Source organism: Natator depressus, chromosome 11 (genome assembly GCF_965152275.1).
Source record: "Natator depressus isolate rNatDep1 chromosome 11, rNatDep2.hap1, whole genome shotgun sequence".
NCBI lineage: Eukaryota > Metazoa > Chordata > Testudines > Cheloniidae > Natator > Natator depressus.
Window position 1 is genome coordinate 64,485,464 of NC_134244.1, and position 24,817 is coordinate 64,510,280.

The 24,817-nt window shown below is 41.5% G+C and overlaps 1 protein-coding gene and 1 long non-coding RNA gene across 5 annotated transcripts in view; one reads left to right on the forward strand and one right to left on the reverse strand.

The window, feature by feature from the left end:
* The window catches only part of LOC141995641 (uncharacterized), an 81,350-nt gene that overhangs the window by 24,878 nt on the left and 31,655 nt on the right, over positions 1-24,817 (forward strand). The window lies entirely within an intron of this gene.
* Positions 1,564-23,792, reverse strand: MYL1 (myosin light chain 1). Of its 4 annotated transcripts, none has more exons than XM_074966900.1 (7): positions 23,440-23,792; positions 9,970-9,994; positions 6,369-6,512; positions 3,959-4,132; positions 3,332-3,409; positions 2,645-2,698; positions 1,564-1,925 (listed from the first exon to the last, which is right to left on the reverse strand). In XM_074966900.1, the coding sequence occupies exons 1-6, from the start codon at positions 23,581-23,583 to the stop codon at positions 2,670-2,672; spliced, it is 594 nt and encodes a 197-aa protein (XP_074823001.1). In that variant the 5' UTR covers positions 23,584-23,792; the 3' UTR covers positions 1,564-1,925; positions 2,645-2,669. The 4 variants fall into 4 exon arrangements, with proteins under 4 accessions (XP_074823001.1, XP_074823000.1, XP_074823003.1 ...); XM_074966899.1 differs by lacking the exon at positions 9,970-9,994 and adding an exon at positions 9,684-9,711 and having other exon boundaries at positions 23,440-23,778; XM_074966902.1 differs by lacking the exon at positions 23,440-23,792 and adding an exon at positions 10,813-10,893.

The following is a 24,817-nucleotide window of genomic DNA, read 5'->3' on the forward strand; positions in this document are numbered from 1 at the left end:
CCCACTTCATCAGATATACAGGGTTTACAGTTAGGTTCAATAGTTCTCCCCCACAATAAAAATTGTTCCTGTACCTAATTAACTTTACGTGCACCTCAGTAATACTACTCCCATGTGTTTCTGTTTACAGGATAAGGCCCAAAGTAATTTAAAAAAATAAAATTGTCATAATTCTCCAAAAAAGAGAAGAAAAAATTAGATATTTCCCTGGAGTGTTAGAGACCCAAACACACAAGCATTTAGCTACTATACGAAAATTAGACAGTGAAATACTTTTTTCACTTCTCTTTCATGTTATTGTAAGCCAACAGCATACGTGGTGAAAATTAGCTAGATTTTAAGATTTCTTTGGGTTTAATTAAGTTTAGGGGGCTTATTAGGAGAGGAATTGTGTTTAAATGTCTGGTCTTTATTTTTTTTAAAAGCCCTTAGTGCTAGCAGTTCTCTGGAATGACAGGCCCCCAATCCTGTAGTTATAAATAATTTGCCAGAATTTGTCTGAGTCTTTTTTTTTTTTCCCCTTGCCTTTTTAGGGCAAAGTTAAATAAAGAAACACTGTCTTTTCTCTCATCAGATGAGCACACGTGAACTGGGTGGCTTCTTCTCTGGTGCATGCAGGAAACCCAGTAAATTACCTGTTGACTGAAGTCTCCATGCAAAAATAATTCAGAGATGAATTTGTCCATGTTGGTCTGCATGTTAAGGGTTTAAATAGAAGTTCTTTCTGAAGACTTAGAAACCAGGCACCTGTCATTTCTCCAGCTGGTTGGCATGTTAAGGATTATTGTCACTCTCCACTCCCCCTCCTCCCTGCTGCACCTGCTATCACTTGAATTATAGGCATTTCATACACAGTAACTTAAGACGGTTAAGTCAGACTGTAATAGAACAAGCTGACACTCCGATAGGGGATTAAAGCAGCTTTATGAGTGCCCAAGGAAAAGGAGCTACATTTAAGGGAGAGGCATGCCAATAGCGCAGCAGCTTTCGGATTTAATTACTTTAATTGTCAGTGCTGAGTGTGTGGCCACATACTATAAATGATATGAAGTTAATGTGACTGATCCATTGCCATTAACAGTCCTTGATACGTTTCTGATCTCAGGTTGGAGGACCACGTCCCTTCCTCTCTAAATGGTATTTTGGGGCCTACGCATTGACCTCGCCTCTGTTTGTGAGATTACTGTCCCATTATCTTCATGTCTCTTCTTGGGTCGTGTTGGACATGTCTAGGAGTGAGACTTGGGTGTATGGGCAGGAGGGGGAGGATGGAAAGGCTGGCGCGACAGCCAGCACCCGTCTACTGTAGACTGGTGAACTGCTCAAAGACTTATATGGATGCCACCATTCAAGGCATTCTGACAATAACCATGACTCTTCTTCTCCAAAGACTGTATAGGTGCTAACACAGGGGAGTGGCTCTCCAATTGCCCATCTCCCAACCCCAAGAGAAAACCACTTTGATTCAGATGAAGCAAACCAACCCCTGAAGAGAACTATTTTTTCACAACACTTTATTTTATGAAATACAATATACAGAGAAAATAAATTAAGACTTGAGAAGTGTTGTGAATGGGATCTGAACAGCGTGGTAGAAAGGAAAGACTTTATACCCACAGACTGACCACAGGGATTTATTGTCACATTTTTCAAGGGGATACATTGCTTCATGGCAAACAACATGGAAAGAGAAATAATCGGGCTTGATACCTGTACAATTTATTCCATCTAGCTTGCCTCAATGTTCAATTTATGAAGCATAAGTATGATTGAGAGGGAGACACCTACTGATTAAAAAACATTGCTGTGGTGGGAGGCATATAGTACAGTCCTGTGTGGTTTCTATATTGATGGTGCTGGATGGAAGAAGAATTTTACTGAGGCAAATCTCAAGTGCATTCTGGTCTTCAGAGTCTAGACTTTTTCTGGGAAGGAGAGAGGGAAGAGTTAGATTCCATGACATCTCGTCTCTTCTAGAAGCAAGCCTTGCAAACTGACATGCCATGCATTTTATTTCTTAGTTTTGGATCTCAAAGTGTCTTGTTATTTGTGGTAATGTTGAAGATTCATGTACTAGCTGGAAATGTTTATCTCCAATGATATTATAACCATTGGAATAGTTGTTTTTAAATAACTATTTCATTTAGTTTCAGGAGCTATTATCTGTAATTCATACAGGTATTTAAAGTTCACTGCCCTCTCTTTCATGTTAATCTACAAGTTTGTTGAAAGAAGAGGTAGGATACAGTAAGTCTCAAGGAGCTGTTTTTATATAGTAAGCTCTTGTATATCACAGTGAAGATAAGTAGATGTCACTACTTAAGCCTCAGAAGTTTCATGTTAAGTGATAAGTTTGCTATTTAATCATTTCACAGATTGGGAAACTGAGGCTGAGGTTAGGGGACTTGCCCATGGTCATACCACAAGTCAGTTGTAGAGCTGAGACTGGAACCAGAGAATTCTGACTTCCAGTCCCTTTCCCCTGCCACTGGACAACACTCCCTCCCCTTATTTGTATAGCAGGAGACTGGTATTTATCATCACTTGGGAACCACTATCCATTACTGCTGGCTGCATGCAGATGGAAAGCCACTAAACAAAGCACCTAAGGGAAAGATAAAACATGCAAATCAGAGGGACATACCGTATTTATATTTTGTGAAATCCATTTAAAGAGACATGATGTGTCTTACAAATGCTGTGGAGTAATGCAGATTTGATAGAGAATTAGTGGGGTGGGGGAGTGTTATTTTAATGGTATTTCACAGATTAAACAGTTTTGAGGAGCGCAAGGCACTAATGCTCTATTTGTTTTAAGATAAAATGTAGTACTAATCAGATTGAGCTGCTGATAATTTTATTACAATCTTAGTCTTCAATGCTGTGCAAGTCAAACTCCCCTTCCACTACACCGTGACACAACTGAATAAGTGCCAAATCAAGAGTTGTCTCGAAGCATTGGCTTTGATTAACTGTACTTGCAGTCAGAACTCTTCCTAAGTAAGAAACTCTAGGCCAAGTTTAGTGTTGGCCCAAACAGAAGCAATTTATGCCGTGGCTGAATTTTAGCCCTTTATTTTCATATCTTGATTTCTGGCTGAGCATGTTGAGTGCAACCATTTAGCAATCACTGCTAACAAGCTGTCTTTTGGAGTAACCCTTTTCATTATACCTTGTCTAACTGATGTGTCTAGAAGGCTCATTGATTCACTCACTGATTATTGGCATAAAGGATTTCACCATTAAAAACAATCAGTTATGAAGATTTCTGAAAGAAGTACCAAATGTATAGCAGAAGAGAGTGCTGAGGTTATTAACTGTTAATACCTACCCTCATAGTTGATGCAACCATTAGAGTCTTCCTGTCCTTTTAGCAGTTCTTCTACTTCTTCCTCCGTCATCTTCTCCCCTGAAGCACAGACAGAATTAGGTTGGTTTCCACATTCCATAGACTCTCAGAAATCATGTTAAACTTGCATCCATTCCAGCCTCTTTGGTCAGTTATCATGAGTTCCTTCTATCCTCAAAATTGTTTTGTTTCTCTCTTCCTTCCCCCCCCCCCCCACCAATTGTTGTTCACCTTTCCTTGTAAGGTCTCCATCCAAACTCTCGGAAAGAGTGTACTCACTATTCAACAAGATGTGGAAGCCTCTGCCATTGGCCAAATAACTTTGTCCCTGAAATCTACAGCATTGTCTCGTGTCTTTTTTTTTTTTTTTTTTTATAATCTCTTAGACTGAGCCTCGAAATAGTAAAAATATTTTTGCCTTAGACTCTAGACTGGGTTGTTAGTCTTCTGTCCTTTTATGCTACCATTTACTGTAGAATACTTGCTAGTCTAACTGTATAGTCCTATGCCTGTCTCAGCACTGATTGTAACACCCCTTCCCTCTCTGTCTTGTGCCCTCTAAACAATTCTAGCTTTTCTGAGTCCCTCGCTGAAATGAAAATCCCTTACCCAGAGTAGCCAGTACATGACGGAGTTCAGCACCCATGACTGTGCCGTTGCCCTCCTTGTCAAAGACACGCAGACCTTCAACGAAGTCTTCAAAGGAACCCTGTTCCTTGTTGTTGGCAGCGGCCTGCATCATGGGCAGGAATTCTTCAAATGTAATTTTCTTGGCATTCATCTCTGGAAAGAAAGTGTTTAGTTATTTTAACACTACAGGAGACAAAGCCATTCCATAGAATTCTCCTGAATCTGCATGCTGGAATAAGAAAGGCCCTCCCATCTCAAGCATCCCTTCTTTCCGCATTCCCTCTATCGGCTTTAATCCTGTTTCTTTCCCCATGCCTTTAACAATCCCACTGCCATATGGATTCTAGTTGTTACTATCATGGAAGTTCCAGTTAAGGTTACAGTCTGGTGTTTGTTAAGACCACTGTTCCACCCTTCTTTTCACTTTTTTAAAAGTATTATTCTTTTGGAATGGAAGGTTTCCGGCCAGTGGTGGATTTTGGCATGGGCAGGAAGACTGTTTTGGGAGCAGAGCTGCAGGACTCAGTACTGTGAAGATTCTGGGCAGCGCTGCAATTGATAGGGCAACTGTAATTTACATAGGCCCCACAGGGTTGTCTAAATTATGCCAGAGGCCTCTCCAGTCCCCAGATCCACCCAAGACTGGGGGGGTGCAAAGGTGCCTTAAAGCCACTTTATACCCCAACCCCAGAGGTGAAAGTAAGCTGGTCTGGTCCGGTGTACCGGCAAGAGCCAGTAAGCCGTGCTGCATTGGCTTCTCTACCACTTCCCTACCACTTCCCTACCACTGCGGGGAACACTGGGCCCTTTAAATCCCCGTCAGAGCCTGGCTCCAGCAGCCAGGCTTCGGCAGTGCTTTAAAGGCCCCCGGGGTCCTGCCACTGCGGGAAGCCCTGGGCCCTTTAAAGCACGGCCCAAGCCCCGCTGCCAGAGGTGATTTAAAGGGCCAGGGGCTCCCTGCAGCAGCCAGAGCACCGGGCCCTTTAAATCCCTGCCGGAGCCCAGCTCCGGCAGCAGGGCTGCAGCAGGGATTTAAAGGCCCGGTGCTCCGGCCACTGCGGGGAGCCCCCGCCCGAACCCCGCTACCACAGCTCCGGTGGCGCTTTAAAGGCCCCCGAGGTCCTGCCACTGCGGAGAGCCCCGGGCCCTTTAAAGCACTGCCCAAGACCTGCTGCCAGAGGTGATTTAAAGGGGCCGGGGCTCCCCGCAGCGGCTGGAGCACCAGGCCCTTTAAATCCCCGCCTGAGCCCTGCTGCCAGAGCCGGGCTCCGGCTAGGATTTAAAGGCCTATATTACAGACTCTGCTGGCTTTGCTACCAGAGTTTGTTAATTTAAAAAAGTCTTATGAACATGCACCTACACAGCACATCTACTTAAGTTTATGCTCAAGACATCATTTTAAATTTCTCACGACATTAGCAAATTAAACCCAATCTCTTTTCAAACCAAGCAGAAGCACTAGTCCTCAGTGAGGCCCACATCGAGTGGTTTTTAATTAAAGCATAGCTGCAATATAGAGATTTTTGCCCAAACTTTAAAACATGTGGACTCAGGTGAAACATAGTGGATGGCTGTTTATCCAAGAGTTTTGAGCATATGAATACAGTAGTGTAATAGAAACTGTTCTACTATTTCACTTTAAGTCACTATCTTTTATTGCTAAAGTAATTTAAAAGCACGCCGAGATTTAATGTAACCTAAGTGATACCTTAAGCCAGGCTATTAATAAATCGAGACGGCCTTTCATGTTCACTGTTGCCTTTATCTTTGTGAAGTGAGCAATGCCAACAGAAATGCCTAACAAAAGAAATGTGCCATTTCACTGAGTGCTGGTTAAAATAAGACTCCCCATTTCCATGTTAAACTCTACATGCCAGCTCCTCAGTTGGTGTAAGTCAACCACTGAAATCAGCAGGGTTATGCTGGGGATCTAGCCCTATGCCCCTGTGAGAACCTCCATCTTGGCCGACACACCAGGCACTGAATTGGAGAACCACCAGAGCTAAAAGCATGAGGTAAAGCTTAAGGTAAAGCTCTGTAGCTGGGGCTGTAACAGACTCCTATACTCTGTGATCTGACAGAGAGTGGGGCCTGGAACACATACTCACCAGTGGGTTACACCTACTGTAACCTGGTATCCAAATGATCAAAAATGGATTCTCCTCAAAGCCTAAATCAGAATGCTCACCCCATCCCCCTCTGTAAATGTACTCCCCACCTTCCTCCTCAAACAGATCTAGGAACAATTCAAGTTTTCCTGGTGAAGAGGTTTTCTTACCCAACTAGCAGAATGACAGCTGCCACCCCCAGCCATTGTGACCAGTGCCATTCCCTAACTAGCTGGGGAGGCATTTCCTCATTAGGCGCCTACAGACTGTAGGACAGTTACCTTCCTTGCTGGGGTTGCCCAGGATCTTCTTGATCTCATCATTTGTAGGGTTCTGTCCCAGAGCACGGATGATGTCACCAACCTGGCTTAAGGTGATCTTGCCTTCACCTGTCCTGTCAAAGAGGAGGAAAGCATCCTTGTAGTCTGCAAGGAGACAATGAGAGGGTTAGATGAGATGGGCAGCTCAGTATTAACTAGCCAGTATTGACCAAGACATGGGGCCAGATTCTCTGCTAGTGTAACACCACTGAAGTCAATGGAGTTAGGCCACAGAGACTTTGGCCTATGGTCTCAAGCAAAACTTCACATCCTATGACATGTTAGTATCACTATTTTTAACCCTTCATCTCTTTCCTGGTTCTAATAGCCAACAGTAGTTTTGTAATTGTCCCATGTGGTTACCTTAAGTGCCAAGGAAGATAAGCTGGCTATAAATGTCTCCATTCATGAACAAGTTTCTTAACACAGCCAATCACTAGAAGGTAAAAAGTTCTTGAATACTCTATTTGATTTTATTTCACCAAGGGCATGAAAACCTTTTGCAAAAGCTCCTAGCTGTACAAGAGCTCTGCCTGCTTTGAAGAACACAGGCTGTGACTCCGCAGAATGGCTGTTAACATGAAATCTGACACATCTGAATTTTACCCCTTGCCTTCTCTCACAATGTTGTATTGCTATGAAATGTCTCTCCACATCTGTCATTTCATATTCTATAGCACCATCCTGGGCGGGTCATTCCCATATAACAGATACCCAAGGAGTCTTTCTTTCTTTCTTTGGCAGCCCTTGTATAGTTTTTCATGCCAGTACATTCTGATTGAATCAAATCTGCCCCCAGATGACAAGTGTCCATTTGACAAGGCCAGTTGAGACCTTGGAACACCGACACTTTTTCCATTAAAAATGAATGTGAAAAATCCTGTTCACAGCATTCTCAGTCTTCATATTCAACTGCTATAATCCACTTTAATAACCTTTATTTTGTACTTTAATAGCATTGGGATAAAGAACTTAGCTAAAGATCCAGCTCAGTTGACTTTGTTTTGTCAAGAACACATCTTCTATGCTATAGATTTACTGTAATTTAACAGCAAAAGGTTTGACCATCCTGTGTGTTAAGTGCAATGTGGACTAATTGTGTATTTCACTACAGCAGCTTATTCATTTTGAAAACGCATTTTGGAGGAAGGCATCAATTGTACTGTATATAGGTGGCTGTTCTTTCTGTCTTGGGACAGACTTAGGTCAATAAGCCAAGTGCCAAATTGTCTTCATTCATCTTTCTGGGGGACACGTGAAACTGATGTATTTTGTGCTAGCTCCACATACAGTCTGCCTGGAGGAGTCTTGCTACCCAGTAAAACTGCTGATGCAGTATGTGGTTCTGCTAGACTGTAATATAACACGTCTGGAATTAATCCCTTACTGTCTGATGTGTTGAGACCTACAACGCATTGCTGGTAGCCCTCTCCCCTTACTCCCCTTTTACAGCAAGCTATACAATTTGGACCTTTTAGAGTTGTACAAAACAGCATCTTGCAATCTACAGACTTTGTATTGGCTGTTTCCGAGAGATGGAAGTCAATGGAACTTGACCGATTTATGCCAGCTGATCTGGTCGTTCATCTTGTGTGTTAAAGATATTTATCCAGAGCTAAGTTTAAAATGTGACTCTTTTTTTGCCATTAGCAAAAACACACTGAGTGTTCCAAGACCGAATTTTTTCCTCTCTTGATTTTTTTTTTTTTAAATCCAAAAAGGGTTTAATATTCATTGATGCAGCTTCCCAGTTCAGTGAAAAGGGCCCAATTACAGTCTCTCACTGACACTCCCCCACCCCCGACCCCCGCAGTGTTCCTCCCTTGAATTCTATGGAGCCAGTCCTCATTTATACTGGTGTAAGCAAGTCCAAAATCTGGCTCTGAACAGTGTCATGCTCAGCTGCTGATTCTGTAATATGCCTGAATAATTGTAATGGGTAGGGTTAATGTATTCTGTTTTCCAAGTGGCCTTTAATTGCTCCATTACTTGGATCAGTCATCACAACTTTGCAACAGCTGGCTACTTTGAAATAGCAGGATGGAGGCTGGAAAAGCTGCTGCTTTGTTATACACAAGCATTCTAGTTGACACAATGTTTCCATAACCATTCCCAACCACTTTGTGAAAGTACCCTAGTTATAATTAGGGATGAGTCCAGATCAACCCACTTAATGATCAGGAGTGTTTGGAACCAGGGGGCCTAGTTCTGATTTCATGCTGGTGTAACTCAGTTGACTTTGATAGTTACTCTCATTTAACTCTGGTTTTACCGAGAGTGGAATCAGACCCTGGAAGTTCAGATTGAGACTTCATGATTTAGGTCTGTCTTTTTAGCTGAAAGCTCTGATGAATTTTCCCTTTCTGTCACTTTTGATTTCTAGTTGATCCTTTGTACCTCACCTCGAAACAGAAGGTATTCACAGCAGGGATCAAATTCATTTTGTACCGGGTTTTCGCTGTTTTTAGCCTACATTATACTATGTAACATAACCAAAATGTGTCCATTAGGATATTTAATAAACACTCCTGGAGCAGATTTTAAGCTCTTTAAAGGGGAATTTCTAAAACTTCGGGATTTGAGCCAGACCTGTTTAGGAAGACTACAGGTTTAACTGAATAATCCTGTACTTTGCTAGCTACTGATATAGAAGCAGGAAATACAGCAGCAAGCATAGGATAGCAATACATCCAGATTATTATATGCACCAGTATACATGAATAATTTGCTAACTATTTCCATGCTTCATAAGTATATTTACAGCAATATAGCTCTCTTTTTTTTTCCCCCCGTATCATCTCCCAGCCAAGAGTGACAAGCAGGTATTTCATAGAGCTTTTTAATCTTCCATTAATGTAAATAACAATCCAGTGTAACTGCAGCTAAGTTAATTTTTCAATTTCATTTTTCCCTTCTCATGGTGTCAGCCTAGTTCCCTATGATTAAAAACTGCTTCTCAGCATCCATTTGACACATCAATGTAGAAGAAGTACTTTGAAGAAGTACTTTGAAGAAGATGTACCAGGTACAGGAGGCAATATCAGAGGTCCTCTTGGATCCATGTACCTGGCAGATTAGGCAGAATGTAAGCATTCAAATAAGTGACCTGGAAATCTAGGGTCAGATCCTTAGCTGGTATAAGTCAGCATGACTCCTGTGTCATTAGTGGTTCTATACTGATTTATATCAGCTGAAGATCTGTCTTCCTGTCTTCCTTAAGGTTAAACTTTATCAGAATGCATGTGCAGATATATTATTGGCTGTCTTGTGACTTACCATCCTGCTGCTCCTGGGAGAACTCGATCTGTTGGAAAGAAATCAATCACAAAAATAGCTTTTAAAAAAAGGGGGCGGGGGACCTGTTGGATTTTAAAGCATCCAACTACCTCCATGAATCATCTTTCAAAGATCCAAAAAATGAGCTTATTTGTCCAATTCTCAGGAGTAGCTCGAATACCAACAGGGCTAGCAATGGAGAAAGTTCTGGTTAGACTAGGGAATGTCTAGTATTTGGTAGTCTATTACCTCAGTACTACAGCAGTTAAATTCCTGTTCTACTTACCGGCAACCTGGTCAGCACTGAAGGACTGCAGTTGGGAGGGAAAAAAGAGAGAGAAAAAGAGAACTAGTACTGTTGAAAATGCATTGACAGAAGAAAAAAAATAGCACAAGGTAGCGGAGAGTTCTAGCATCCGTGTCCTGCCGAATGTAACTGAGCCATGACAAGTCATATTAGCAAGTGTCTGCTTGGGTTTTTTTGGGTTTTTTTTTTAAAGCATCTTAAGACTATTTAAAGATTCTGTTGAAATGTATATCTAGGGCTAAACCAGGGCTGCAGCTTAAGCAATGAATCAAGTGTCTCTTAACAAACAGAGAAGTTGTTAATGTACTTCCAGGCCATTTATCATTTTACTACAGACACACAACATTAAGATCATTTGAAGTATCATTGCTTAACCAACAGCTCAACATTAGGATAACAAATAAACCTATACATTAAAGCCTCCTTGTTTTTAAATTAGTTGTTTATCAGCACTTTGTTCCTAAGGTGGTAATTTATTATATGGTTCCTTTGCAACCACATCAGAGTGCATCATATACAAAAAAATTAGCATAGACTACTGCAATAGTATCTATTCAGTGTAAAGTTATAGGAACTACACTGCTACCACTAACCAGTGCAAGAGACGAGACCAACTGGACAGCCTAGCAGAATCCATTAAGCTTCATTTTTCCCCCAAGGCCAAACTAAAACTTTAGAGGTTCCTGCTTGCTTGACTTCCTACCTCAAACCAAATGCTTTTTCTGGCCTCCTTTCCTCCTACAACTAACCCAAACTAGAAGCTAGATACACGGATTAAAATGATTGGCTCACTATTAAGAATTATCTTTCCTGTGGACCCACCATGATTGAGATGGTTGGAAAAGAAGAAGAGCAGACGGGCTGGAGGAATTGGCCGAGGGCTTCTTGAGTCCCTGAGAGAGTGGTCCTTCCTCCCTCGCTTTTCTTCTTCTTATATATGTGAAGGGTGTGACATCACAACCAGCTCGAGTGTCAGAATGAAGCGGCCACTCCCCTTGTAGAGTTCTTTAGCTTTCTTAGGGCAAAGAGAGAGATCCATTTCTTGACAGACATTTTACTGGGGCTATTTTTAGGTGGCCAGAAAGGGGCAGGGAGTGACAAAATTCAGTGAGGTTTGAATCTTGTCAGCACTTTCTAGAGCTGTAACGTAAAGAAGGAATATTCCTTCTCAACCTACTTGGGGCTCCTCTTTCTGAGGAGCTCGTATTTGTTCCACAGGCTATAAAGTCAGCCACAGAGAGGGAGGAGCTCTGTGTTTGTCCATCTGGCTGGTTTTACATTTTCACATACAGATTCTTGACCCCCCAGGAAGCTGTGGGTACTTGAACTGGCTGAGGTTTTCCAGCCAGCAGACTTGGTGCCTGTTCCAAAGCCCATTGAAATCTATGGAAAGACTCCTATTGACTTCAGCTGGCTTTGGATCAGGCCTTTCTTATGCCAGTGTGGTGCTGCAGATGGCCGTTATGATGTGAAGAGGGCTGGTCTGTAGAACAATTATTGGTTTAGTTCTGACGTTAACAATGTAAATGTTGATTCTGAATGACTAGCTGATCCGTCCTGTCTTCCCTTTAAAGATTGACTTGACCTACTGAGCCCAGTATCTCAATAAACATTTTTAATGGAAAAATTGTCAGAATGTTTAGACCCTCTCTATTGCTGAGGCTGTAATTGAAGTTAATGGTTTGCATGCCAATGGGTAATTCATTTTTGAGGCGCTACGGATTTCCCAGTCTCTGCTTCTGTTGAGGTCTGTGTTCCACAGGACTTCTTTATGCACAGCAGAGTGAAGCCAGTTTGGGGCTTGCATGGCTATACTAACTCCTTCCTAATGACATTACAGGATGTGATGGACATATATAGTATGTTGCCTGACCCACTAATATGGAGGGAATGGGCAGACTAGATGGTTTATTTTTCTCTGGGTCGTTGGTATCTGTTGGGCATGAAGAAAACTTTAAGTGGTATGTGACCCTAAACCCCTAAAATTATATTTCCCAACTGATAGTTTTATTTCAAAGCTAGATAAGGGTGACATCAGGCCGAAGGTTCTCCCAACATCTTCGGCTGTGTGTGATGCTTGAGAGTGTGAGGAAAGAAAAGACAAGGGGGAAAAATCAACCGGGTGAGATTCCACCCACCCACGGCAGCAGTGATGGATTGGAGCCTCCACCACTGAGTGGGGGCAGGAATCCCTCCATCTGTCCAGGAGGAGCACCAGAAAGCAAATTGTATAGTTCCCTTGTGGGGCAAGGGGAGAGGGTCGTCTGGTGATGGGAATGAGGGGAGCTCGGGAAGGTTTTGTTGTACTGCAGGGGGAATTAACACACTTTTCCCAGTGATGGGGATGGGGGTCTGAGTAGAGTGCCTGTAAATGGTGGGATGGAGAATGGACAGGAGAGGAGAGGACCTCATGGCAGGCTAGCCAGTGGAGAAGTCCCAGATGTGTACTGGGAAGGAGTGGTAAGTGGCACAGGTCTAGTCACCCTGGTGACTGCATCCAGTAACCAGAGGAAAGACTAGCCCACACCTCCGAACTCAAGGTATGAGGTGTCCTAAAAAGCCCGGGAAATTTAGCTCTGAAGCTTTCCCTTCACCTCATGGGAGGGCCTGTGGGTAAAGTTATTGGACAAATGGGACCCGATGATCTGAATTCAAATCCTGGCTTTCACTCTAACCTGCTGTATGTCACTGAGCAGGTTCATTGAGCTTTCTCTGCCTCTGCTTCTCCACCTATAAAACGTGGTAAAGGTATTTGCCTTTTTTCACCGGGGACTGAGTTAGTTACATTAATGATGAGTGTGACTTTGTGTCTGAAAAGTTTCCTGAACATGAGAAGTGTGTTGTTATGAATTATTATGGTATATTATTTATTTATTTTATATCAGTGAGGGTGGGCAGGGACGTATCCAGGATAGATAGTAGTAGTGTTTGGATTGTGGGGAGCTCATTTGCATGATCTACCCACGGCCAATCAGCTCTGTGAATCCCAAGTGTGGAGGTTGGATTGCCCTCGTACACTGGGCTGATGCTCTTGTTTAGGAGTCCGATGACACCTTAAAGACTAACAGATTTATTTGAGCATAAGCTTTCGTGGGTAAAAACCCCACTTCTTCAGATGTTTTTCGCTTAGCCCAGTTTTCTGATGCATTGAGATGCTGTCAGATCCCCAATGGTTGTAAACTGGCATATCTCTGAGGTGGAGCTACACTGATTCACACCGGCTGAGGATGTGGCAGAAGAAGTAAGAATGCTGTGAACAGAGCTTAGCTGTAGATTCTGATTGGTTAATGTGGATGGGGCATTTCGGGGGGGGGGGGGGGAGAGAATGGGAACTTTTAAAAGATTATTACCAGCCAGCTCTAAATATTACTCAGTGGGTTACTTCGGCTAGTCTCAATGCAGCGTGTTGCTGCTTATGGAATGTAAATTTCGGTCCCAATCTTAGCCATTCACTGCCTAGCAGAGTTGGCTGGAAAATGTTCCACTGAAAAGATTTTTGCCACGGAAAACATGGAGTGTTTTTTCAGTGAAAACATTAATGAAAACGTTATTGCATTTTCTGACCTGATCTATGGCTGGCTTAAAAATCTTCATCCAAAAATATTTTTGATGAAAACTAAAATATTTTTGGACATAAATTTTCGTATTACATTTTATTTTCAATCTATTCTACTTCCAGAGGCTGGGAGTTATGTGAAGAGGGGATGGATATACATGTAATCATTGATCCTGCAATCAGATCAATGGAGGCATAAGGGAGGCATTTTACGGAACTGACGACGGGATTGGCTTTGATGGACTCTGAAGGATGCTGCTGAATTGCATGGATTGATATATGTCTGAAATAAGGGTCTGATCCAAAGCCCCTTCAAGTCAATGAACAGACTCTCACTGACTTCAATAGGCTTTGGCTCAGAAGGGGAAATATAGGTATGCCAGAGACATTCCCCGTATTGTTACAGATTCTAGATTAAAATGAACTAAGCAATATTTTAGATTTAGAAACAGATTTTGATATCTTTACTTATACTGAGTAATGCTAGGGTCAATTCCCCTGACTTTAATCAGACTGCTCCAGGAGTAAGATGCTTCTCCATTTGGGGAAGGGCAATGGAATGTGGCCTTCAGCGTGAAAATATTGCAAGAACATATTAAAACAAATTCAACATTGATTTTTAGTTTATTTCTCTTCATTTAACATGCTCTGTGGTCCTGTTTCAAATTCTGTCAGTGATGTTTGGTAAAGTTTGCCAAATGTTCTCTGGCTTTTGATAGAACTTTCATGAGTAACTCTCTTTCTATATTGTCAGACTACGTGATGACTACAGGACCCATGGGAAGATACTCACATTGCAGGGAAATTCAGAAAACAATAACAAAAATAATGAATGGCTGGAGGGATTGCAATGTATGGAGAGATCAAAGAAACTGAATTGTGGTCACTTTAGTCAACAATAATAATAAGTGAATAGATAACTGTCTAGATGCAGTTGAAGGATTTTAACACCAAAAAAGGGAAGGACACTGTTTAGGTCAGGGATTCTCAACCTGAGGTTTGTGATCACCCGCTCCAGTGTGGGATCCTGACTAGATCCCAAATTGAGAGAGTGGGAGTTCAAAGGGGGATGCAGCGTAGAAAAGGTCAAGAACCACTGGTGCAGTGTTCCAAGGGGGTAGGAGGGAGTTACAGTGCATGAAAAAGAACAAAGGGAAGTCCTAACACTGAGGTCTGTTAGATTGGGAAATACCCTCAGCAAGGCACAATGGGAGCCCAACCACTTAAATAATTTTAAATCCAGATTGGACAAAGTGCTGTAGGAACAAACCTGAACTGGCCAAGGGGTGTGGACAGATGAGCTACACCAATGCAATAGGCCATTTTCAGCCCTAAGGTCTATGATATTCTCTACAGGCACAATGGCTGCTAAGTAGCATATTTGCAGGGTTTGCTTTTTTCTGACTTCCTAAGAATAAAAAATGACTATTGGCATGAAAGCAGGGAACCCGATGCCCCAAGGCCTGCTACTCTGCAAAGCCATTTACACTAGTGCAAAGTGAGGGAGAAACACTACCATTTTTGATCTGGTAGCACTTGCTTCACATTCACTTTTCACAGGGATAAATGCCTGCACAAGGTGAAAGGCCCTGGAGGATGAGGCTAAGATCTTTGTATGTGGAAAGTTCATCTACGCCTCCCGTGTTTCCCCCACTTTTCGGGGCAGGGTCCATCTCTTTGTTATATTGACATACAGTGCCTAGCACAAAGGAGCCCTGATTGAGGCCGCTAGAAACTAAGGGCTGGTCTACACTGGAAACACTTCAGAGGCACTGCTGTAGCCCTTTAGTGTAGACACTATCTGCACTGACGGGAGGGGTTTTCCTGATGGCATAGGTAACCCGTCTTCCCAAGAGGCGGTACCTAGGTCAGTGGAAGAATTCTTCTGTCAATTTAACGCTGTCTATATGGGGACTTTGGTCAGCTTAACTATGCTGCTCAAGGGTATGGATTTCACACCTCTGAAATCTAATTTTCTAGTATAGACCAGGCCTAATACAAGACAAATAACAATGAAGTCCAGGGGCCACTGGTGACGTTGGTTTTCCACCAGCATGATTTCATTGATTCCAGGAGTGTTAAGGTCTGGAGAAACCAACTCATAAAACTCTTGAGACATTGAAATCACTAGAACAGACTTGATAGGCGGTCCCTCATTGTAGTTCAAAATGCCATGTGTCTGGCAATGGCTTACCATATACTGGATGTCTCAGAGGAAGTTCTAAAGCCCCAGAATATATTAATTGTTCAACATCATATATCGGGGGTGGGGGGAAATTTCACTGGACATCAGGTGGCAATCTGCTAATGCCCTGCAGCATGAGAACCGATCACCAGTAAAGTTCGACACTAACTGCAACTAACTGTCCTTTCCACTGCACCTACTTGGCAGAGACACAGAAGTCTACACGCCTTACTGAAGCCACAGTAGCCTCGCTAAAGAGCAGGGATCTGATTCTCCTCGCAGTTAGCCTGGTATCAAACTGGCATAACTCTGTTGACTTCAGTGGAGTTACTTCTCATTTACTTCTCATCACCAGTTCAAGGGAGAGGAGAATTAGGCCCAATGCATTTAACTCTCTGTCTTTTATTTGGGAATAAACCTCAGGAGCAGATTAATGCCAAAGTAACAAAGGTTCTGGTTTTATAACAAGTCCCTGGTAATACAATAAAAGAAGGAAATAAAAATGAATTCATCTAATTATATCATCAGGATTGCCTCTATAAATATAAAAGGTCAGATGCATCCTTAAATCTAATGGACTTAGGTACAGATGAATTTATTTTTTAAAATCTTTGCGTGCAAAGTCAGAAATACATTACAATGCCGACACGGCTTCAACAACACTGCATATTATAATACTTGGCACTTATGGAGCAACTTTTGGATGAAGCTAACTGATTAATTCATTTGCAGTCCTAAAATGCCTGCAAGTGAAATGTGGTACAGCTGCAGCGTTGATAGTATCATTTTGCACAGATTCCATTAGCTTTCCAGAGGGAAGTAGCATTCATTTGGGCTAATTTGTAAAAGTGTCCCTTTTCTAATTGCATTTGGCACCGCATGAAAATCTAGAGGATGTGAGTAGGAAATTCAATGCTGTTGACATCTAGTGATAGTCTCAAATGGATTCGTTGTTTTAATATGCCTCCCAGTGGTCATGTTAGTATATTAACGTTACTTGAGCGATTGCTGCTTGACATTAAAGTACTGTGTAATAGAGCTGGTCGGGAATTTGTTGACAAAAAAATTTGTGTTAGAAAATGCTGGTTTGTTGAAACCGAAACTTATGGGAAAGGTTCACATTTGATCTATTTCTTGATTTGTAAACATTTTGAAAAAACAGCTGACATAGTTTGTTTTGACATTTTCAGAATGAAAAATTCCAACTTTCCCATTCAAAATGGCTTTGTAATTCAAAATGTAAGCTGATTCGAATATAATTTGAGGACTTCAATACCTCAGGCACAGGTGAGGTTTTTCGCAGGAGTTGTGGGTGAGATTCTGTGGCCTGCATTGGGCAGGAGGTCAGACTAGATGATCATAATGGTCCCTTCTGACCTTAGTATCTATGAATCTATGATTTTTTTTTAAAGTCAGATTTGAAACAAATTTCCCCCCCCCCTCCGGATTTTCAGTCTGTGAAAACTTTTGAGATTTTTGTTTTTTGGCCCCGTTTGGGATGTGAAAATCTTTAAAATCTTCACTTTCCCCAGCCAGCTGTCCTGTGTAATGAGCCAGAGAGTTGAAAGTTGCTCTTTGGGATCTAGTGTAAGATCCAAATATAACATCAGGGAAGTTGATGGAGAATTTCTAGCTGTGGCTATTTCATATCTCCTTACAGATTACTTGTTTCTTTACTGCTCATTCGCTAAATAAGTAACCTTCCTCTAACTAGCTTATGTGAGCTCAGCTCATTCTTTTAGCTTCTCTCACAAAGGGTGTTACAATGATGTTCCAGTGAGTGGAACAGTTTCAAACTATTGATTTTTTTTCTTCTTCTTTGCTTTAATTGCTATTATCAGCAAAACAGGCTATTCTGAGTTTTGGACAATTTAGCCCGTTGTGTAATTTGCCTTAATTTCCATTATTCCTGGCAAAAAAAATTGTGATAAATGCCTTCAGAAGATCACAATTGGTACTATTCTTTTGTTTTAAACACCACTGAAGTATGCCAGGTGTGCATCATGGCACAAACTATTTTTCAAACAGTTTTTCAGGCTAGCAAACATGGGAATGAGAGATTTGCTACAAGTAAAGCCAGGTTTCATCTACGGGAGGCTCCTTGCACAGATGAAATTATGAAAAATCTGAGTTGAACTCGCCCCCCCCCCCCAAAAAAAAAAAAAAGTATTGTCACACAAACTTTTGTTTTGGCAAAACTAGGTAGTCTTCAACATGTCACCAGCAGTGAACTTTTTTTTCACATGACGGGATTTCAGAATCTATTTGATTCTGATGTCCAGGTTATCCTCCACATTAAGGCCACTTTGTCCAGGGCTACTAGTACAAACCAGACTTAAAGCTGGCATAGAGAGTCCTCAGCGGGTATAAAGCAGTTATAGCCTGGTGTGTGGGTGTGGGAAAGGGCATGGCTGAGTCTTCCCTGCCCCACAGTGGTCCCTATGTGCTGCAGCATCCCCTTGCTCAGACTTATATCAGGGGACTGGTTTGGTGTGGAGCCAGCATAGGATTGGGGAGTTCAAAAGTGTCTTAGTCACCTTTGAACATCCCCCTCCCACCCCCCAAAAAATCCCTGCAAGTAGCACTAGGCACTAGTGGCCTGATCCAATATACAACTGAGTCCGTGGCATTTGTTTTCATAGACTTCAGTGGGCATTGGATCGGGTCTTTGCTGAGGACCTGGACCAAGAGTCCAGAATCTACTAGTTGCAAAGGAAATCTTGAACTATTATTAACATTCCAGTTCCTTAATCTGCAGCACCAAAGGCAGTGAGTCTGCAATGTACTCTCTCACTCCACTGGCATTTGCGATCACACTAACCACGTAGTGGTTGATGTACTGAAGTTCTCCATCCTAGATGCTTTCTGTCAATGCATTTAGCAGTTACCTCTCTTGTTATACCCCTGGCAACGTCCATTCAGAGACGACCTGCTTGAGTAGTGAATGCAACAAGAGATAAAGAAAATTTGAGAACTACTTTATACCATCTTAAGAGTCATCTATAAAAGAAAAAAATTCACAGTTCACATCCATGCAACAGGTTTTCTTATGCATCATGCAGTAACCAGTTACCTAGGAGACTTTTTTTTTTAAATTTGAAGATGTGTAGTCTAATAATGCTCACCAGGCTGGGGTTTCAGTCCTGATAATGACAGGTGTCAGAGTAGCAGCCATGTTAGTCTGTATCCACAAAAAGAAAAGGAGTACTTGTGGCACCTTAGAGACTAACAAATTTATTTGAGCATAAGCTTTCGTGAGCTACAGCTCACTTCATCGGATGCATACAGCGGAAAATACAGTGGGGAGATTTATTCATTCCACTGAATGCATCTGATGAAGTGAGCTGTAGCTCACGAAAGCTTATGCTCAGATAAATTTGTTAGTCTCTAAGGTGCCACAAGTACTCCTAGTCCTGATAATGTCATGTTTGGGAGGCCATGTTTCCAAAACAGATGTCATTTATAATGCTATAGCAGCAGAGAGCCTTATTTTCTGTTGAGACATTGATCCTGGGACTAGTTCTCCATTGCCTTGAACCTTATGTAGGGAGTGCTTGTAGAGAAGGGTAGCAATTTACACTCACTTTGCACAAATGTAAATGATTACATAGGGTGCCAGAAAATGGATAATCAAGCCCACTGTCTCCAGCACCTGGATACAAAAATATTGACATTGGGAGCTATGCTGGTTTGCACCAGTTCAGTATGTGGTTCACTGATTGCTGAGGCGCTCTTGGAGGGGCATTTACAATTATAATTAAGTCAGAACACTAAGGCAGGTGAAGGTGAGGCTTCACAAATAGAACTCCCCCTACCTGCAAAGAGGGCCAAAATCTGTCCTGGATAGGAGAGGGTTGCCAAGTTGGGCACAGTGGGTATATCAAACAGCATGTTGGCAGTTCTGCACTTTCTTGAGGACTAGCTATAATATGTACAGTTTTTCCATTTTTTTGCAGTGTAATAATATACAAGACAAGAATTTGATCTTATCCAGCACCTGTTATACTTTAGATAGCTCAAAATGCCTTTCAAGTAACTTAAGTACCACTACTGCAAAGACTGTAATACCATGCCCATGAGTGTACGCATAAGCAAAGCATAATGTTATGCTGCACATCTTAAACAACACTTCAAGCCTTTGTTTTCATTGGAATGGCTAGGAAAGAAAGTATTTGATGTAGCAGAAGCCTACTCTTTGTATTTAAGCAGTCTGTAAATGATACAAATGTCTGGTTGGTTGTATCTGTTTTAAGGTATATATTCTCCTCTTGAGAGAGAGCATGAGTCAGCTAAAGTACCTCTACTCACCCAGGCCCAGATCCACAAAAGTATTTAGGCTCCTAACTTCCATTGCAGTAATTGACTACTGAACATCTGTCTTCACATCCATGACTGCAAGGTTACTGGTATTCTTACGGAATTGACAAAACTTGACATTCTTTTCCTTAATCGCTACTGGTTCCTTTTGTGCACACTCTTGTAATTCTCATATGCATGCATCACTCGGTATCTCTGCTTTTGTTTATACATTCCTATTATGTTTGCTGTATCAACCTGTACACCTGATAATAAAATCATAAGTGCGGTAGTAATAAAAAACTATAATAAAACTCCATCATTGAAAGGTTTGGGGAAACTGGGCTCCTGAATATTTGTTGTTCTCTGCATGGGGACAAATAGAGCCTCACACATCTGAGCTGGAACAAAGTATGTCCTCATCTTCCTAATCCTATTTCCCCCATTTTTTCCCCAACCTTTTTCCCCTCAGTCATCATACACTAACCTGCTATCAGTCAAGAATGGGGCAGAGTTTAAGGAATATAGACCAGCATCAATGTTAATCAATTTTATAGTCGATAGGTGGTGCTAGAAAGCAGTAAATTTGGCACCAGCCCCAGACAGCTCAAATGAGCTGCTACATATTTGTCTTTAACTGAGTTAATGTAAGATGAAAGGACTGCTGAGGTTAAGGAATGGGGTGAAATGTGTGCCAAGATTTTCAAAAGGGATTTTTGGGTGCCTTAATTTTTAGGTGTCCAGTTTAGGCCATCTTAAAGGGGGCTGGTTTTTAGAGGGTGGGTGCTCAGCACTTTCTGAAAGCCAAGCCACTTTGAGGTCTCAGATAAGGTGCCCAAAAGTCACTAGTCAGATTTTGAAAATCTTGTCCCGAATCATTTTAAAATAATACTTACTGTATCTGATGCATTTTTAAAGCAATAAACATCTGCCAGCTTCTGCTTCTTGGCCGTATCTCCTGATTAAGGGCTTAGTTTTACAATAAAGTAGGAAGCTCAGGTTGTTCATCAACTCCTGTTAAGAGTCTGGGTGGGAATTCTTAATTATAGCAGCTTGAACGACAAGGGTGCCACACTTTTCCTGACATTTCCCCTGTTGAACTAGAAGGAGGCTGAATGTTCTTGTGATTAAGGCACTAGACTGACTCAAAAGACCTGTTTTTAATTCCTGTCTCTGCTACAAACTTCTTGTCACCCTGGCCAAGTCAAGCTCTCTATGCCTCAGTTATAGGGAAATATTTCCCTGCCTCTGTGAGGTTGTTGAGAAGTTAAATACACTAATGATTGAGAAGTTCTTTGGTGATAGGAGTCATAAGTACTTGGCTAGAGGGGAAGAAAAAGAGGGAGACACTTGTAGAAGTGGAGTCTATTGGTCAGAGCACAGAACTGGGGCAAGAAATACATTAAATCCATATCTATTTTTGTCACATATTCATTCTGTGGCTTTATGAAAGCCACCTAACATCTCTGACTCAGTTTCCACATTTGTAAAATGGGAATAATAATACGTACCTACCTCATACATGCTGCCTTATTAGTCTTTTTATTTTAAAAAGGAGGAGGGTCTCTTTTTATAAGCAGTCAGGATTTTTTTTATCCAGGAGGAAAGATAGAATTCTTTTATTCTAAAACATTACTACACCGAATACAAATGAGCCATGCTATGTTACCAATACCAATCAGACAAAACACAGAGCCCTGGCTTTGTTACCAATAACTATTTATCTCCAGTGTTAATACAGAGCTGTCTGAGTGAAGAACGGGATCATGCTGAACTGCTGTAGTGCCTGAGAGTGCAGCTTCCATGTTTTATATGGCAATGCACTATTGCCTACTTATGCAAAGATAGTTTAGCTAAGATCGCTGGGGTGGAAAATTCTATTTTCTCCTAATGAACTGGACACATGCAGCCATCAAACCAACTTAGATAATTTAGTAGAAAATCCATCCCACGTTCCTCCTCATAACTGGATGTTGGTAAAGTGAAAGGTTTAATCTAGTTTTAGAAAATATTGCCAAAGATGGTGGGTCTATATTCGCATCTTCTATTCTGACCATTCTGAGTATTTTAAAAAGGCTTTCAATTTTTGTTTCATTGATCAACTCAGACTCAATATTTTGAGGAATGTAGTAGGTGTGTATTATTTTATCCTCGAACTTTTTTATTGTTTTAAATAAAATATTGACTTAACATTTAAGGTCAGGCTGTGAAAATTAAAGAAAACTTAAAAGATTTCAATAAACAAATTGAAAGTGTCTGAATAGTCAAATGTCAGGGAAACACCAAGCTGTATGTGTGGAGTTAACCTAAACATAATTCATTATGGGGTTTTGTGGCTAAAATGAGAAGGGTTCTCAGAATTGTTTCTGTATCTTCTACACTTCAGTTCTCCATATTAGGCAGGACTTCTTATGTAGAGTTTCCCAAATTGGTAATCTGACAAGAAGCTTCCCAGGTAGGTGGGGAATGACTATTTATAATGTTGCTCAGAGATATAGGTTGATCTATCTCCTTCCTCTTCTCCATCTCCCCTTTCCCAAATACAGAATTCCTCCTTGCAGACAGTTCTCTTCAGAGTGTCACGTAAAGAATCAACAACATTCAATTTAGCTTAATATTAGCATGCAAAAGCCAAAGAAAACGTGAATTCAGATTAATCTGAAATCTAAGAAAAACCTCTGAAAGGCTTTTCCTGTTTGTTAGTTTCACTTCGGAGCAACTAGCAAATTCTGAACAAAAACATGTAGATGAGAAATATAGTCACTGAAACATTTTCCTTAAAGGTTTTCCACCTCATGAACTCATTTACTATAGGATCAATATTTGTAGGAGCAAAGCTAAAAGGAAATTGATGGAATTGCCAAAGTTATCTTTTACGGAGGATAAGCAAAGCAGCTGTCAAATAAATGCACCCAGGACTAAAGAGACAACAGCTGCTTCCTAAAATTTGGAAAGGAGTTCAGAGTGAAAGTTGCAAAGTAATGAGTCACTTTGAAACAGTGGGAATGAAGGAGTGGAGTTTCTAGTCTTACTAATTCAGTTTTCATGCATCTAATTGTGTGTGTCTTTTACCATTAAAAATTCCTTACATGCAGCTCCACCGAATAGTCAATAACTCAGAGCCAGGCTGATGTTGACAAGATAAAAGCTATACTGGCCACTAGGTTAAAAATTTTTTGAACTTGCCAGGCTTTGCTTTTGCATTAAATTGTGTGCCATGCCTTCGATATTTCCAGCAATGTAAATACATAAAAAGCTCAGATAAATCAGAAAATCCATTCCGGTTACTCATTCATTTCACTGCTGTCTCACACCCACAAACAAATGCAAATGTTTACTGCAGGGATCTGCTAAATTTTCCAGCTTGTGTTCTGGGAGCTCTTTCAGTGACCACACAAGTTCAACCATTTACCTTGATGCTCTTCAGATCAATGACTGGTTCTTTGGGTTTAGTTGGTTCTGGGGCAGGCGCTGGGGCAGGAGCTGGTGCCGGTGCCGGTGCCGGTGCCGGTGCTGATGCTGGTGCAGCTTTCTTAACGTCCTTCTTTGGTGCCATTTTGTTTGTTTTTAAAAAGTAAAGGACCCCAAAAAACCCTTAAGTGATTCCTGGGTAAGGAGCAGTGGTCGAGATGATCTACAGCCCAGAGCCTTGGAGGAGGACCCAATGTGTAAAACACTAAAAGGTCATATATATATTTCACTTAGTGCCTAATACAATCTTGACACATGCAGCTGGATTGGACAGTTTGCTAGTAAGGGGGATGTCATTCTCACTCAGACTATAAATGGCATATAAAGGGTCAGGGCTACGTCAGATCAGGGGACTTCAGTGGCCTTTTTTTAAAAGCCTCCCCTGCATTTTTTTTTTTAATACATGAAAAGGAGAGAGAAATATGACAAAGACAGTTCCAGATCGCTTGTTGACATTCAAATACAGATTGACTTGTACTCTTTCTTGGTAGAATTTCAGTTCTCCTGAAGTAATAAATCTGATTCCTCCCGCCCCCCCACCTCCGCCCATGCCTATGTGTCACTATGAGAGGATTGTGTTTCAAGCTGGAATTTTTAATTTAAGTGTTGGAAAGATCACCAATTTCCATCCTCCTTGACCTCCTTCCTACAGGCTCCTTTACTCCTCCTCCGCTTCCTTCTTCTGCCAGAAAGTCCTGATCAAGCAAAGACTGGGGGGGGGGGGTGGGGAAGGAGTGTTTTAAAAATAAAGCAGACGTATATGGAAAAACCCTCATGGTTTCAGCCATAGTCTCTCCCGCAGAGAGAGCAACCCCTAAGAGCTCTCCTGCTGTTCTGCCTCTTTCTGCTTATCCTAAAAAGCTATGATAAAGTTGTGTCTAAAATTCAAAATCTCTTCCTTTAATCCAATGTCATGTTTTAGCTGATGAACTGAGCCTCAGATAAAATGAAGATTCTCTACATGATATGTTTTCCCTTGCTGATGCTTTTTCCCCTATTTATAATCACAAGGATTATTAATCAAAGGAAGCATTTATGTTTTCTCTTCTAATTTAACTGCCCATCTTAAGTCTCCTATTTATCTTTCCACACTTCAGTCTCCATAGAGACCTTTCCTCTTCCCATGCTCTCCGGTTTCTTTCACTGTGGAGAAGACAACTGAGTTTTTGTTGGATCCCTGATATTTTATGCAGCAGAGCAAAAAGGCTTCCATTTCTGCTTAATTCAATTACTTCACCTCCAAGTCCATAGGATTTAGAATTCCTGCAGCCACCTCAAGGGTAGAATATTTTTCTTCTTGTCTAGAAAACTCCTGCTGA